The sequence below is a fragment of the Mus musculus genome, chromosome 7 (assembly GCF_000001635.26).
Source record: "Mus musculus strain C57BL/6J chromosome 7, GRCm38.p6 C57BL/6J".
NCBI lineage: Eukaryota > Metazoa > Chordata > Mammalia > Rodentia > Muridae > Mus > Mus musculus.
Window position 1 is genome coordinate 78,575,544 of NC_000073.6, and position 16,996 is coordinate 78,592,539.

General features: G+C 51.0%; 1 protein-coding gene and 1 long non-coding RNA gene across 14 annotated transcripts in view; both read right to left on the reverse strand.

Moving 5' to 3' along the window:
• Positions 1–5,491, reverse strand: part of Ntrk3 (neurotrophic tyrosine kinase, receptor, type 3) — a 401,049-nt gene extending 395,558 nt beyond the window's left edge. For 10 of the 13 annotated variants that reach the window (XR_001785487.2, XR_001785486.2, XR_001785488.2 and 7 more), the window contains exon 1: positions 1,993–2,896. Coding sequence is in view for 7 of the 13 variants with exons in the window: in XM_011250817.3 (XP_011249119.1) it covers positions 1,993–2,240 (248 nt within the window). In the remaining 6 variants the exon portion in view is untranslated. Of the gene's footprint in view, positions 1–1,992; positions 2,897–3,021 lie in introns of those variants that run through there. The other 3 variants (NM_008746.5, NM_182809.2, XM_011250816.3) reach the window with 2 other exon arrangements.
• Positions 5,492–5,522: 31 nt separating this feature from the next.
• E430016F16Rik (RIKEN cDNA E430016F16 gene) overlaps positions 5,523–16,996 on the reverse strand; it is a 137,155-nt gene continuing 125,681 nt past the window's right edge. The window contains exons 10-11 of the long non-coding RNA NR_015542.2: positions 9,888–9,957; positions 5,523–7,215 (exon numbers count right to left, since the gene is read on the reverse strand). This is a non-coding gene — a long non-coding RNA (RIKEN cDNA E430016F16 gene). The remainder of the gene's footprint in view (positions 7,216–9,887; positions 9,958–16,996) is intronic.

The window sequence follows — 16,996 nt, forward strand, 5'->3', positions numbered from 1 at the left end:
GGCCAACTGTGTCCCCTCCTCCCACCAATGTCTCCGGGGAACAACTAATCCTACTCCCCCCCCCCCATAGAACCGCTTCCCCAAACCTCATTTTGAGAGGTGTGACACCTCTTCGTGACCATAAAGAGCCTATCTGATTGTGACCAATCCTGCCTCCCTGAGGGTTCCCAGGGACATACACATCCTTAGAGCAGAGAACAAGGCAGACACAGCTCACTGGCTCCCAAACTCTCCAGCCCTTGGCACATCCAATCACCTGAAAATCTCCATGCCCAACTCCAGAGCACAGGCCACTAAGCTCTTTGCAGCCATCCCTACAATCCAGGGGCCAAGCTTCCCTGAAACATATTCCTCCAGACCTTGCTCCTGGACAGACACTGGCCTCCAAGTGGGTAGAGGCTTCTCCTTTGCTCTCTTCTCCCCTCCCCTTACCCCTTTGCTGTCTATCTGGACATCCTTGACCATCCTGGAGGTAGTAAGGAATGAAAGGCAGAGCTAAGATATGGGTCAGGATTGTCTCCAGGAGTCGGGGACATCTTCTGGGGCTGTTCATCTCCCTCAAAGTGTAAGCTGCAAGAACACAAGCTGGTCTCTCTTATACCAAGAGAACTGGTGGGCTTTGGAGAGAGCCTGACTCCAATTCCTTCAGGCTTTGTAGTCCTGAGGCAATGGTTGGAGCAAAGAGGGGAGGGGGTGGACACTGAGAGGGCAGTAGCCACAGCACACTGGGTCCCTTCTTGCTCTAGTCCGTCCCCAAGGCAAAGAGCTACCCTAAACGTCTCCCTCAGAGCCTGGCCACCGTCCTAGTCAGTCCTGGGGCTCCCAAGGGATGAGAGCACGGGGCAAAAACCAATGAGCTGCCCTCCGAGCATCCAAGAGCTATCCACACCCTTCTCCTTCCTGGGGCAGAGAGGTCAGAGGGGTGGTGGTCACCTGGCTGAAGAATGAAGAATGAAAGAAAGGCTATGCAGGCTCCTGGCCCTGACTCTTCCTTTCACTCCTTCACAGGCCTCTGGCCCCATCCCTACCAAAGAAACACAACAAGAAAAGAGCAGGCCACTACACAGGGTCCCACTCAGCCGGGGCAAACCAGCCAAACGCCACGCAGAGTTCAATTTTTGAGAGAAAGGGGGTGGGGGGAAGGAACCGCAGAATTGTGAAAGAAATTTCCTTCCCAAAACCCAGGTCGTCCTCTCTCTCCTGCCTCCAGCAACCTGACTCAGAATTACCCTGGGCAGTTATGGAAGCCCAAGCCAGGAAAGGGTCTGTAGGCGCCCAGATGCAGATGAGGGTGGGAAAGGGGGGGATGTCTCGGAAATGCCCAAAATGGGGTTGGAGAAGGCGGCGGGAGGTGGGGGGGAGGAAAAGCAAAGAGGTAGGCGTCCATGACGGCCAGAACACGTCCGAAGTCTCCTCGGGAGAAGCCAGCTTCCAACTTGTTTACTTATTGGCATGTTTTGCTCTCTCCAAAGGGAAACAGTTTTTTTTTTAAAAAATCCCGATTGGTTCTCAAGCAGTCCCTATCTGTCACCTTCCCTCCAAGGCTAGGCTAAGCTTTGCCTCTGCCGCCGCTATCTGCCACCGCCTGTCAGGGAAACGAGACGCCTCTACTTTATTCCACTTGAGCGTGGCCAAACTGTTGCTATTTAGTGGGGGGCATAGAACCCAATTCGCACCCTCGAAACGAGCAGGCAGAGGGTGGGGGCGGGGACAGGAGCTGGGCCCGGGTGCACTCCGCCCGGAAGGGTCCTCTCCAGGGAGAGGTACCCACCAGCATCATCAAATCACGCCTGGCTAGGGCTGGAGTCACCTGAAACACGCAGCCCTACAGCATCTCCCGAGCCAGGGCGAGCCTGATGCGCACCCGGCGGGCTGCGAACAGAGGCGAGCTGGGGAGCGCAGGGCCAGTTCCCGGGCCGCGGGCGGGCAAGACGGAGACGCGAAGCTGGGGCGGGGGTGGGGGGCGGGCTGGGTAGCGGCCGCCTGACTTACATGGAAGTGATATTCCTTGAGATGTCCGTAATGTTGATGCTGGCGTTCCCATTGCTGTTCCCTGAATCCTGCCCTTCCAGGAGAGGGAAGAGGTTCCCATCGTCCGGCCGCCGGCAATTGATCTCAGTCTTGCTGCAGACACAATTTGCAGGGCAAGCCAGCACGGAGCCCACATAGTCCAGCCAGACGCTTCCCAGCAAGAAAATCCGCCAGAAACTACACTTGGCTGGGCAAAGAGAGACATCCATCTCCGATCGCTGCTTCTAAAAAAGAGGAGGAGGAGGAGAGGAGAGGGGGGTGGGGTGGGGGGAGTGGGGAGAGCAGGGGGGGAAGGAAACAAAGACAGCGAGGGAGGGGGGAAGGGGGAGGGGGGCCTCTGCCTTTGAAACGCCGAACGATCAGATGCAAAATCCTTCAGCGTCGGAAACCATCGCGGCCGCCGCCGCCACCGGGTGGGAGCCGCGGGGAGCGCCTAGTGGCGCGGTCTGCCGGGCATGGTGGCCGGCTCGGCGCTCGCCGGCTTGCGGGGTCCAGAAGCTCTGGAAACGAGGCGCGCTCTCCGACTCCGAGACTTTGCAGGGTTGTAACAACAGACGGTGGGAAGGCAAAAATAATAATAAAAAAAGAAAAAAAGATGGTGCTAAAGTCACCAAGTCCCACCTCCTAGGCAGAATTAAAACGGACACACCTGCAAAACACACTCGCACACACTCACATACACACGCGCGGAGCTGGAGGAAGGAGGAGAAGGAAGATGCAGTCAGAGCTGCAGCAGTCGCGGCGAATGGCTCGCTACGCGCCTGCAGAAATGTACAAGTGCTCCGAGCCTTACGAAACGCACGGGTTATCGGAGCGTCTTCCTCGGTTCCCTCCCTCCCTCCTCCCCTCCCTCCTCGCGGCCTCCTCCCCCCCCCCCGCCCCCCGCCCGGGCTGGGAGAGGCAGGAGAGCGGAATCTCCCCCTCCCTCCCCTCCCCACACCCCTCTCTCTCCCCGCCCGTCCTCTCCCTCCTGCTTCCCCACCCACCCACCCACTCGCCGGCTCTCGGCTCTCGCCGGTACCGCCACCCGCAGCCGCGCCGCTGCCCGCCCGCTCCACGCCCGCGCCCGCTCGCTGCAGCCGAGGGGAAAACGAGACGGAAAGGAAAAGTTGCAGTTGGGATTCCGAGGGTCGGCGTTGGGGAGGGAGAGTTGGCAAGCTGACTGAGCAACACGAAAGGCGTTCTCCCTTCCACTTTTTGGCCCTCGTGCTGCCCGGTTTTGCTGCAATCTCCTCCGCAGGAGGAAGCGAAATGAGCGTGGCCCAGGTGACCCGGGATGCTCCCCAGCCTGAGTGAGGGTCTCGGGCTCACGGACAGTGACGGGAATCAGGAGCGCACAGGAACCCGAGCGAGGCAGCCAGGGACGCCGGCCGCAGACGTGCAGACCTAGATCTGAATGACACTCATTTGGGTAATCAAGAGTCCCGGGAGCTGGGCTCAGCTTGGGAGGGGACTGCGTGGCATGGCACACTGAGTGCCCCTGAGCCTATTGCTCCTTCTTGGCGGTGCGTTATGGGTTCCGCCTTGGACAAACAGGGACCAGAGAAGGAGAGAAAGAGGGAAGGAGCGCCTGCAGGACTGCGCTGGAGAACCGAGGTGGCCCAGGGCGAGCGATTCATGCGAAAGAAGCGGCCAGGAAATTGAGATGCGAAGGGCATTTTTTGGCAAGCACCACGCCAGCACCGTCGGAGGCCAGCTTCTTGGGCTCAGCCCTCGGGTGCGCCGAGCTGGCAGCCTGGTGAGGGGGTGGGCGGACTGCTCTCTCCGGATGATTTGGGGGGCACAGAACCTCCTCTTTCCCTCCCCCACAAACACCCCTTCCTGGTAGGGGCTCAAAACAGGTGCAGCCTTCGAGGCAAGTTTAGACCTGATGGGGAGAGAAGTATAGCCCCCGCTTTTTGCCTTGATAGGATTGTTTTAAAAATAAAATGCAAATGTAAATATGCCAAATGCGAGCTATTTCCTGAGAAAGCCTGAGATTTTGCTGTGGGAAAGGAGAAGAAAGGGTTAGGGGAATCCGAGCAGGCAGACACACTACAGCATTCACACGCAGAAGAAAGCAGCGCTCTCCTCCCCGAGCTTGGGTGAGGGCAGGCAAGGAAGCAAAATACATTGAATTCAACAGCATCCAGGATCTGAAAGGATTCTCCCCCGCCCCCCTGTGGATTCCAATGCAGGTCATGCAACTTGCAGGCAAGATGGGGGGAAGGGGTATTGCGGTGCCACCAGCCTGCCCCTAGTGCCACCGACAGACAGACCCGATGGCTTGCAGTAACACTTTTTGCTGGGAGTAAACTTGGGTGAAAGGAGGAAAAGAAAAGAGCATGCCTATAAAAGGCATTTTCCCCGACTTCTCATTACACTCTGCCTTCCTTTTGCCCCAGTGAGACTTTTACACCCTGTCGCCATGATGGCCTTGTCCCCAGAATGGCATTTTGCCCTCCCGCCAGCAGGAGGGGACAGAGTGGAGACAGCCTTAGACTCTCAAACCAGAACCTACTGGCTTCAGGCCAGTCCCTGATGTCCTTGTCCATTGGGAATCTCCCTGACACTTCAAGTGCCATCCTGAGTGACTTTAGGGTTCTCTGAGAGGCAGGGAGAGTAAGGTGTAGCCAGGACACTGGAACTTGGCCTCTCTTGAGAGATAGCAGAGGAGAAATAGGAAGCATTTCCCAGACTACCCCAGGGAGACAGAATAGCTGACTGCCTGAGGGGATTTAGTAGAGCTCCAACAAGGAGAAAGCATAGTTGTGTCTTAAAGGGTGCCCCGCCCATTTTTAAGGACAAGGACGATTTTTATTACTGCCTGCAAAGAAAGGATGCTATCCATAAGTCGGGTTTCAAAGCAAAACTTTGGAAACCTCTTCAGAGAGTGAAAATTCAGGCTGTGAAGCAAGGGACTCTGATTGGACAAAAGGTCTTTCATTCTTGACCGTGGATAGGATGAAGGTAAGGTGCTAGGAGCTCTGAGCCCACTTAGAAAGTAAAGCTTAAAAATGAAGAAGGCTCTTTTTTTTTAATGCAAGTGGAAAGAGCAGAGTTCTACTTATGACCATGAACAAATAGACTTACACTCTGGGCCTCAGCTTTCAAATCCATGAAATGACCACATGGAACCAGGTCTTTGCTCTCCTTTAACTGATGACATCCACAGTCCCTGCCAGCTTGTAATAGATAATACAACTCCTTGGACCTCATCAGAGACTTCCCAAACCAAACATTTTAAGAAGTTCCCCTAGGTGATTGACAGGCATGGGGTGGGGGCAGCTTCAGAGCCCCTACAGCTCGAATCATCTCTGGTTCTCCACAAGCCTTGGATGAAGGGACTCATTAGAAAGGAACAGGGATTCCATGTAGGTTCCCAGAAGCATCCAGTTAGAATAAATGAGTGTCTTGGGTGCCTGCAAAAACAGAACTTTGGGGCTGGCAAGATGGCTGTCATCAATAAAGTATTGATCACACAAGCATGAAGACTCGGCACCCATGTTTTTAAAAAATGGATTTATTTAGCAGTGTGCACTGCTGGGGGTAGAGACAAGAAGATCTCTGGTGTTAGGTATTAGCTGGCCAGCAAGATTCGGTGAGAGACCCTGTCTCAAAAAATAGGGCAAGGAAAACACCAGACATCAACTTCTGGACTCCACATACACCCACATACATGTGCATAAACATGAACACACACACAGAAAGAGAGAGAGAGAGGAGATCTTTAAACTTCCACTATCAGTGAAACGCCTACAGGCCACAGAAAAGCAGTCAAAGTAAGCCAGAAATGGGTAAGGGGCTAGGACAGAGTCCCTGGGACAGACACTCTCCTCTCAGTCAACAGGTACCCAGGGCATTCAAACCATGCTGTCATCTTGCTGAGAATGTCCTGGTTGACAGGGAAGAAGGACTTGTCATATCATCCTGAATTCCCAGTATGTGGCCTCTGTGTCCTGGACATATGACTCATCTCAGCATCCAGACAATCAGGATAATCTGTCCCCATCTTCTCAGCTGCCAGATGGAGTTTCCTAAATGAGGAAGCTGGAGAGTGCACACCAACCCTCCAACCCCCTGCTGACCAAGAAGGGACAAGAAGGAACAACGTTTGTTTGTTTGTTTCCCTGTACAAAATGTAAAACTTAGAAAGCTTTCCCAGCAAGGCAGATGCAAGGGCTTAAAGAAGATGCCAAGGGCTTCCAAAGGTTCCAAGGAAATCTCCAACCGTATAGGTCAGACAGGGCTGCCTAACAGGGCACGGAGCTCCTTCTGCTCCCCATTTATCTACAGAAATCAAGCACATGTCTCTTTCTTAAAGAAATCCGCTCCAGACTATGAATGCCCATAACTTCTGAGGAAGGATTCAAAGCAGCTCAAAGTCCCTGTACCTAGGAAGGGAGTAGAAATTCAGGAAGCAAAAAAAACATAGTGTGCTGACCCCACAACCAGTGCTTTCTAAGACTCCCCCGTTATCCCACACACACACAATGATCACCCTTTTCACCTTGCCACATCCCCATTTCCAATGGCTCCACACTTCTGAGCCAGTGGCCATATTTCTGGGATGGAGGCCAGACCCTAAATATTGCCTTACTCCTACACCTTACTCCACCCACTATGCCTTACTCCTACAATATCAGTCTGAACCGAGAAGCTATGCTGCACAGCTTTCTAGCCTGAGCCGATTTAGGACCCAGTTTCTCAGTGGGAGCTGAGAAAGGAGCAATGGTCCCGAATGGCAGTTCTGAGGAACACCTGAGGGGACGGTGGGAGGCCTGGGCTCCCAAGAACTTGTTGTTCCGAAGAGCTGTGCTGGAAGAGACAGACCTCGTCATGTGCTAGAAGAAGAGGTGCCCATGCAAGAGACTGAGAACATGCAATGCTATTCATAAAGTCGGAGGCCAAGGAGAGAACTTCAGCCAAATCTGGATGCCGAAAATGAATCTGTGAAGGTGGACAAGTTGAGCATCAAAGTAAGCCCCACAAAGCAGGAAAATTTAAGCACAGGACACCCCAGTTCAGGACCCCAACTCAAGTTCTAAGATGTTAGACAAACACCTACTGGGGGGTTGAAGCTACCTGTTGATGGGGAGGGGGGTGTCCTTATCTCTTACTCCTGTCAGTTGAAGAAGATTCCTTGATGGTTTTCTTGGTCCTTCCACTGACATCTGGGTGAGGCTGCACCCTGTTTTAGCTACCCTGAAAGCCAGACCCACAGCCCGTGTTGGGTGAAACAGACCACCTCCCTCACCCAGAGCCACCCCACTTGGTAACAGGAATTTTCTCAGCAGAATACTCCTGTTCCCAGACCTCCCCTGCTTGAACATCCTCAGGGACAGGAAATTCAGTGTTACCCAAAGCCTCCCACCTTGTTCCAAGCCACCATGCTCCTCCAATAGTCTTCAATCTGAAATGAAGCTTCCATGCTGGTGCTGATGCTAAACCCACTGTCTTTTCTACAAGGTACAGGGTTGCTGGCCTCCCTCCTACCTCTCTGAGCGGAGTACCTCAGTTATTTCCCTATACTTCAAAAATCACAGCTTTCTAGGTCTCCCCCACTCCAAATGTGGCAATGCATTCAAATCTTCAATGGCTTTAAATCCCACAGGCTTCAAGTGATCCAACTCTGGGGACCCAAGAAGTGGAAAGCTATAAAGAGACTAAATATAGCATCATGTCGCTGAGAGTTAAACTTACTTCCTATAAGTCTCTGTGACATAGGCTCTATGCCTCAATTTCCACTTCTCTAACTGTCTTTAACTCACCAGGTATAGAAAGGTGCTTTGAACCATGCCTGCCCTCCAGTAAGCATACTGTGCTGGCTTTTGCCTTCTCCTTTTGAGAGTTTTAAGGGCTTTACGGCCCCAGCCCAGAAGTATCGGCAGCTGGTACCCATTGATGGTGGAACTCATTACCCCCCCCCCCAAGCTCACCTCGCTTACAGTTGCAGAGAAGTTCCTGGCAAGCCTGTGAGCCCTACTGCCAGTGCCATGGGATGCTGGCAACACCCATGATGCTCTGCGACTCTATCCCTAAACCTCAGAATTGGTGCTACCAGAGGGCATCTGACAAGTCCTGGGTCCCAAGGCAGAGTACACAGGGCTGCATCTCTCCCTAAACAACAGATATTGATCCTATCCCATGCCAGTTGTCATGTTTATTGCTCCCTCTAAATAGGGAGGTGGCATTGGTCTCTATTATAGAAGACAAGCCTTGCCAAGTCATTGCAAGCTGCGAACAGTGGGGTGAGACTGAGAAATCAATGCAGCAGAGGGAGGAGGGGCTGCACATGCACGTGATGGTAGCTGCCACCAGCCAGTGTGTCACCTAGGTCCTGCCCCAGCAGATAAGGAAATGCTCACTGTGGCCGGCAACCCACAGATGATGCTGGTGGGCGGGGCATTCAGGAAAGAAGCGTCTCCCACTCTGTGTTCTGTTTCTCGAGTAAAATCAAAAGCCAAAGGAGTAAGCTTCCCAGAAGAGTCTATGGCAGTCTATGGTTGACAGGGGCTAGTGGGAATAAAGAGGCCTGGGGGCTACGCCCAACTTTCAGGATCACCCACACCCACTCTCTACACTCACTACATGCAGCTCTCCTGGGAGCATCTGGCCATTTCCCTCTCATTAATCCAACCCAAGGGCATCCAGAGATATAGTCCTCTCTCTTCAGAAAAGAGAACCAAGAATAACAAAGGGAGAGGTGGGGAGTCTGGGAGCCTTCCTGATCCCCGGAGGGGCAGTCCTTCTACTCCAGGCTTTAAAATGGAAGTGTCCGGGGTTCACCATCTTGCCAAAATCTCTGTACTGACTGAGCAACCTCCTCAAAGCATTGCTGAGGACATGCTAAGGGTCTCTGCAAAGGAAGGTCAGGGAGTAGTTGCTCTACACACCTGCTGTTCTCTGTCTCTCCGGTCACATGACAGGGTTCTGTGTCTGTGTCCTCAGGGACCAGGAGGGTACCAGCAAGTGCAGGAAGGACAGGACCTGTGACAGCCTGTATCTTCTCAGAGCCTCCCTTGCTGTTACCTCCAGAACTGACAATGCACATCTGGGACGGGGTGATGTAGTGAAAGCTTGAGCTGCCTGAAAGCTCATACAGATCTCTGTGAGAAGTTAAGAACGGAAGACTTGAGTGGAGTAGCTCACTACTGCCCCCATCCTAGAACGACAGATTTCACCATGGTTAGGAAAAATGTCAGGGGGCTTCTAGACACAGAAAGCTCTGTGGCTCTGTTCTCAGAGTCAGAAAAAGGCTGGAAAGAGTAGATTCCAGAAACAATACCCTTGGTGCACTTTCTGCCTGGTCCTGGGTCACAGCCCAGGCTCAGCATCCTTACCACATGTCCTCATCCCTGCAAACAGCTAAAGCTTTCTTCTGAACCATGCATCCCAATTCAGCCCTCCTCAACTCCTGGGGTCCCCACTATACCCTGTTACACTCCCCTGCCAACCCTTCCCACTCCTGCTCAGCTCCCAGGCTCCTGCTCTGCCATCACCACCTCCCACAACTGACCTTCTCAGCACCTGCTCCCTGCTGAGAAGTCTGCATCACACCTTCCCCCTGACCTGGCCCTGAGCCTTTGGCTCAGACTGTAGAACACTGGCTTTCGGGCCTAGTTCTATAACTGATCCACTCATTTAGCATTGAGAACATATTGGGCCTTGTCGCCTTGAACATGCAACTTTGTTCCTCTGATCTGACACTTCCTTCTCTGTCACTTGGGGGACTAAGGATCACAGGGATTAATATGGTGACACATGAAAACAGCCTGAGAACACTCAGCACCATCCACTTGACAGCCACTAATCCCAGCTTACAGGACGTTCCATTAGCGTGTTGCTCCTTAACTGCTACCCAGCTATTCCCTTACCTCATGATTCCTCAGGCATGGAAAGTCAAGGAAACACCTCCATTCGTAGCAGGCATCACTCCTCTTCCTTCTAAGGAGAATAAAGTGTGTGGTTCGGCCCTAAGCAAACCCAGTTCAAACTCTCATTCCAGCAGGTGCTAGCTGATGACCTAGACACCTCCCCGCCTGATGGGTATTCCCATAGCTGTCTCTCACAAACGTCCTTGCTATATGGTTTAGAAGCTGCATAACAAAGGGTGCATGATCAGCCCAACTCAGAATCTAACTCATCAAAGCCCTCTCTTCCCTTCTTTCTACTATTTTCTGTGGCCTCTGCATCAGGGTCCTCCCAAACCTTGACCTTCCTCCTCAGGACAAGCCATCCTGGCTTTTGCCTCTACAAGCAGAATAGGAATCCAAGCTCTCTGAGGACTGAGGGGATGACTCCCAAGGTCTTCAGGCTCAGAGAAAACGAGACCAGATATCTGCCAACAGAACTGGGACTCAAAACTAGGAATACACCAAATCTGCTCTAATTTTCTCGCAGCTCTGACAATTACTAGGAGCAGCGTACACACATTTAAGTAGCTATCATGAGCAAATGGGGAAAAAAATTAGCCTTATTTGCTGAGACACCAGTGTGGGAATTAGGGGAAGCATCATGTTGGGAGGAGGGGGCAGTTACAGCCTTTGCTCGCCTTTGGAACTAAGAGACAGCTCCCTCCCACAGACTTTCTGCTTCGTCCTCCGCCCCCTCCCCAGCCTACAGCACCAGCTGCACTGCCTGGGAACCAGGGAACAAAAAGCCCAGCCCCGGGGAGTTCCGGGATGGAGGTTGGGAAGGGAGCGAAGGTTGAAATAGGTGTGGACCTGGCCCTGCTGAGCTCTGGCTGCAGCCTGGTCAGTTCCCAGAGTTGTTAATGAATGTGCAGTTTGAGATGAAGGTCATAGATGCCCAGCCTGGAAACATGCATGCAGGCTCCATGGGTTCATCCAGCCAATGAAAGCCAAGTGATACCCCAAAGTTGGGGACACTGCATGATGCCTCCTTCCAGGTCTCAAATACAAGAATCCCTCTCAGGACTTAAGAAAGACAGGCCAGAGGTATTTCCCCTAAACACTGTCCCTGTCTCCCTTTGACAAAAGCCACCTTCCCCCTGCACAGCCTCTGCTGGGAGAATAGGAAGGTCTATGTCCAAATAGCCCTGCCGGCAGGGACCTGGTGACCTTCGTGAAGATGTCATAGTTTCCCCAGGGCTCTGCTGTGTATGTCACTGGGGGGGGGCGGGGATCATCCAGAAGCTGTGCCTTATAAGTAAGTCATTCCTATGATCCTGGGATGAAGACAGGCAGGATGACAGTGACAATGAATAAGGTGACAATTGTGACCACAAAGCAGTGACTGACTTCTATGCACAACACTTCCTATACTCCTTATGAGCACAATGTCCTTGAATCTGCATAACTGCTTTGCTTTATGGATGAGAAAGCCGGTTCAGAGAGGCTCAGTCACTTGTCCGGGGTTACCCAGCTAGAGTCCTATCAGAGGAGTCTTCAACCTAAGTCTTTCTAAACAGTACAGCCACTTCCTACATTCAGCTGCCCCCTAGTGAGGTAGGAAGGGAAAGAGATGCTGCCTTGCTTTTCAGGGGAACTGTCTCTTTGTATTCCCACAGTAAGTTTATCACTAGAGGGAAGAAAAGACAGGAGGGGAGACCTGGCTGTGGTCTCTAGGTGGAGTCGGGGCTAGCATAGGCTTAAGCCAGGACCACAAGCTAGCCAGTCCAAAACTTTTCCATTGATAGATCTCCCTAGTACCTTGGTAAGCCTTTCCAAGATTTCATCAGGCCAGCTTGCTCCCGGCAAAGGGCGAGGATTGTTAAAGGAGCCCTGGCACGGCAGCCTCATCGAATATCCTACCCAAGCATCTGTAATAAACAAATCAATAATGAGGAGAGGAGGCACATTAGCCTTTGAACAGGTTCCAGAGAGTTTATTTTTGATCTTACTCGAGGTGAACAAGTGTGTGCTTGAAGCCTGGGGTAGGCTATGGGCAGTGACAGAGAGATGGAGAACATAGGGGTTGGGACAAGGTAAAATCAGCACCTGTGGGCCCACTGTGGGGTGTGCCCAGAGTGTCAGGAGCCTCCAGCCATGGGGCATCCTGCAAGTGTGGAGCAGGGCAGGGAAACATGGGGAAGCAGGGATGGAGGAGGCTGGATACAAGGGCAGGCAGGGGCACCCTCAAGGGGCTGGGTGTGCATTCGTTGGTGTAGGTCAGGAGAAAGAAGCAGACAGATGCAGGCTGTAAAAGAGATGTGCAGGGTGAAGGCCATAACTGGGACTGGAGGTGTGACGATCTTCATCATCTGCTAGCCTGGATTTGGAGCCTCCTAGACAGCACACCTCTGGGGGTGTTCGTTGGCGCTTTTCTAGAGAAGTTTAACAGAGGAGGAAAGACCCACCCTGAATTTCAGCAGTGCCAGGCCATAGACCTGGAACCTGGAATGAATATGAATAAAAACAGGAGGAAGTCTAGCAGAGTTCTCTTTCCACTTCATAACTATGGACACAGTGTGACCAGCCACCTCACATGCCCACTGCTATGTTGGAGACACACACACACACACATATACATATATACATATACATATATACATATACACATATACATATACATATATAAAGAATAATATAGTTATTTATAATTAATAATAACATTATTGATATTATTGTGTTAATAATTATATAATTATGCTAACATTATTATTATATATTCTATATTTGCAATATTGTAGACAATATCTCCTCAAGCCAAGAACCAAAATACAGCATTAGTTCCTTCCCTTTTGTAGCTTTTGTCAAGCATTTTATCACAGCAGAAAGCAAATTTCCCAGTACAAGGGGCAAAAGAAGCACTTAGGAAAGGCCGTTAGGGTTGGGAAACTTCATTTCCCTGTGCCAGACTGAATTAGAAGCTGTGATTTTAACCCATTAACCAATACAAGGACTACAGAATAGAGCATTTTTAATAACAACCCCACTTCCTTGACACCCACTCCTCTCGTCCCCCTCCCCACCCTCCCAGGTAGACAATCCACTTCCCTTTCAACTTCAAAACACTGGCTTTTCCAGTCCTGAGACTCTAAGAAGAGCCAAGACAGTACCAAACCTCTCTAAGAGGTCAGTTTATTTATAAGCCCTGCCTGCTCACACACATATCAAAAACAATAGGAATGATAATATTACAGATCGCATAATACTACAACAGTAACATTTAAAATGTTATTTGGAAATTAACCAAAACCCATGGCTTTCAGACTCTTCCAACCAGAAGCCTCCAAAGGCCAAAGAGGACGTAGAGTTTAGGAAGAGACTGCGGCAGGCATGAAACATCTTTAAAGACTCAGATTTTCTCTTTTAGATTCTTAAGGGGTTTTCCCCACTGTATAATATAGTCCTTTATGTTTTGACCTAACTTAATGTTTTGAAACATCTCCACGGGACAAAACAGGATCCCTTAAAAGCTGTAAGCCGTGTTAAAATACAAGGGTACCTTTTTTGTTTGTTTGTTTGTTTGTTTGGGTTTTTTTCTTGGTTTGGTGTTTGGTTTTTTTGAGACAGGGTTTCTCTGTATAGCCCTGGCTGTCTTGTGCCTTTGAAGAACTCTGGGGAACTGCCACAAACCCCTCCAACCCAATGGAAGCTGACCAATTTCAGAGAATGTTTAGTGCAAACATCTCCTTCTTCAATCCTGCCAATTTATAGGTAAACAATCAGACCCAAGATAACTCAATGATGCCCAAAGGTCACCTAGAGAGGACCAGAGCCAAAGATGTCTCTATTCCAGTATCCTTCCTCAACCTATTACAATAAGAGAAGTAATAGACTCTGGCTGGAGTCTTCAGAACCTCATGTCCCAAAGCCTCCCAGCCTGTCCTAGACCACATATCTCCCTCCTCAAATGGAAAGATGCCTTTTAAGCACAATCTTATTCCCTGACAGATTTTTATGACTTCATCTCTTTAAGTATCTCTTTCCAAGGAACACAAAATTCTCTAACACGACCTCATCCAGGCCTTACAAGAATTTACCCGAAATCCACCAGAGTACAGCACTTTTGACTGTTGATTGAATTTCTATTTATCCTGCTTCTCTTCTAAATGGACCTGAAGGTATGACTTATCCACTGCACAGCTGGGAATGATATAGGGGGCGGGGTTTTCTCAGGGCCCGGTGATAAACTGAGTAGCAGATTGGACCTCGGGTCATATCTTACCATCTAAAGGATGCCAGGCTTATCCCACCTGGCCACTCTGGATTGACCCTCTCCTCTCACACAGCTGCCTCCACTAACTTGCCTGAACTGTGAGGAAGTGTGTCTGGGCTGAACTGGGCGGAAGCAGACCTGGCCTGGCCTGGCGTGGCTTGGGCCAGGCTGATCTGGGGTTGAGCTGGGACTGGGGTTGGATAGGCAAAGGTTCAGAGTGTGTCTTGCTGAGCTCGGGAGCTTGAAAGGCTTCTAAAAATACCAAGCACGTTTCTTGCAGCGGGGTGGGGTGGCTGATTCAGCTGACCTTTCCTAAGGATGGCCAATTTGCTGACTGCGTGCTGGGGACCAATGGGCAGAAAAGCCTCCCGTTTTCCTCCAGCTGACTACAGGGCTGAACTGGAGCAGATCTGGAATATTCTTTCAGTTTCAGGATCCCTCCTCTCAGAAAGATCCAATGAGGATGAAAAGAGAATCTGGTACAGTTCAGGCAACTACCAAAGGCCAGGCAAGAACTCAGCCTAGGAGGCTAGAAGTGTAGCTCAGTGGTACAGTGCTTGCCTGACATGCGTGAGTCCCTGGGTTTGTCAAGCACCTGCACCATACAAATCAGATATGGTGGTACATTACTATAATCCCAGCACCCAGGAGATAGAGGCAGGAGGATCAAAACCCCGAGGTCATCCTGGACAACGTAGTAAGTTAAAGGCCAACTATGTGAGACCATGTCTCAAAAATCAGACTGTGCCTCTTCTGTCATAAGAGACCAGAAAGCCAGCTCCTTTAGCATGGTACGGAGAGACGTATTGTCACTGGGAAGAGCCAAGGGATTGGTAGCCTTCTTCATTTATTTATTTGTTTCTTTCATTAATTCCTTCATCCGCTAGGCTCCTCATCCTGAGCCAGCCACTTCGTGTTTAGACCCTGGTAACTATGTCTGCTCTCATATGGGTGGCATTTTTCTTAACTGTAACATGACCTGTTCTAGCTGGAAGTGTTAGCTCATGCCAGTAAACTTCTTGGAGCATGAGGTTAGCCTGGGCTACGGAGTGAGTTCTTGGTGACTAACCTAAGCTAAAGAGTAAGAACCTGTCTGTAATTAATTAAGTGACCAGGACTAAGGTGAGGGTTTTGGAAGTTCCTCCTTTCTGAGACACCATGTTTGCCATGCAACAGCTACAACATAGGGGCTGCCTTGCCTACATCCAGAGAGCCTGTGACACCACTGCTGGCTCTCTTACTGCTAGCCTTGTTTCTGGTCCCCTATAAGTCCATGGAAAGAAGAAGACAAGGAGCAGCCACCCTTGTTGAGGTCCAATTGCCCTGGGATCCTAGCAGATGACCCTCCCTCTCCCATTGCATGCAGCCCCACCCTGGAAGCCAACCACCATAGGGAAAAAATCCTGGGATCCATATGTCTGCCAGTCTCTAGTTTCAGACCCAGGGCCAGGTGAACTAGAGAGGATGGGATGGACCACACATAGGCATCATAGCAAAAGCTGGCCCTTTCTCGAACAGCTCTGTAGCTCCCTTTAGCCCCAGTCCATCATCTACCCTGGCTTTATGGAACCTGTCTTCTGTAGACAGGCATGAAGCCTGGCTGGGGCAGGACAGCTGTCCACCTGAGAGCAGAGATGAGTGCCGATGTTTCCTGGTTTGTCTCCTTGCTACCCTGGAAGGGAAATACAGAAGCAATATGAAAGGCTAGCAGCATCCAAAGAGGCCCAGCAAGGAACATCATGCCACTAAGCTGCCCATCCCTTTCTAGACACTCCTGGCCTCCTCAAAAGTCCCAGAGATGCTCATCTCACCCACAACTGAAACAGGGAGGGAGTAAGGTCAACTCAGAACAAGGACAGCTCAGCCCTATGTGGCAGAGCACTGAGACACTCCATTCCCCGTGTGGCGAGCTCTCCATTGCCGCTCTTCTTTCTAGAAGAACAAAATGCTCAGAGAGGATAAGCTGCTAGCTTGAGGTTACACAGCAAGAAGGGTCTGTTAGATCTCAGGGACACACCTCTAAAATGGCTTGGAAGCAGTGGGGCCCAGCAGAGGCAAGGGGAGGATAGAAGGACCTCCATTGTCAGGTCTAAAAAGCAAGTGAAGGGATGGGGAGATGGTCCATGAGGAAAAGTGTTTGCCATGCAACTGACTGCCTAAGTCTGATCCCCAAACCCATGTTAAAAAGGCTAGACATAGTGAGACATGCTTGTAATCTCAGCTATGGGGAGCTAGAGACAGATAGATCTGGGGAGCTCATTGTGTGGGCAGCTAAACTAGCTCCAGGCTAATGGGAAATTTGGCCTTAAAAAACAAACAAACAAACATGGGGAATGGCTCCTGAGGAGCAACACCCAAAGTCACCCTCCAATGTGCACACAAATGTACACTTACCCACACACACACATGTATGCCTCCATCCACATAGACACAGAGAGAGAGACAGAGACAGAGACAGAGAGACAGAGAGAGCGAGAGAGCTCTGAAGAATGAGAAAGAAAAACAGGCAGAATGATGGGTGTAGCAAGGACAGTGGGGAGAGACAGGCAGGGACAAGCATGAAGGGAGAAAGGTACAATTGAAGTGGGAGGGGCATGCAGGAGGAGCTGGGAGATGCTGCTCCTGGGCCAAGATGCAAGGTTGAACTTTTTGCTCTATGGCTATGGAGAAACAGACTCTTTCCCCAAAGAGGGAACAGAACAGCCAACTCCAGCCTTGGCCTTGGGCTCAGCTACTCCTAGTCTGGGAGTGGACAGGAGCCAATGGCTAGAGCCTCCCTTGGGCTGAGCCAGGCTTCCTCCTCCTGGTGTGGAAAGGACAGGGATGTTCTGATCGGAGATGGCTGGCCCAGCTCCTTGTG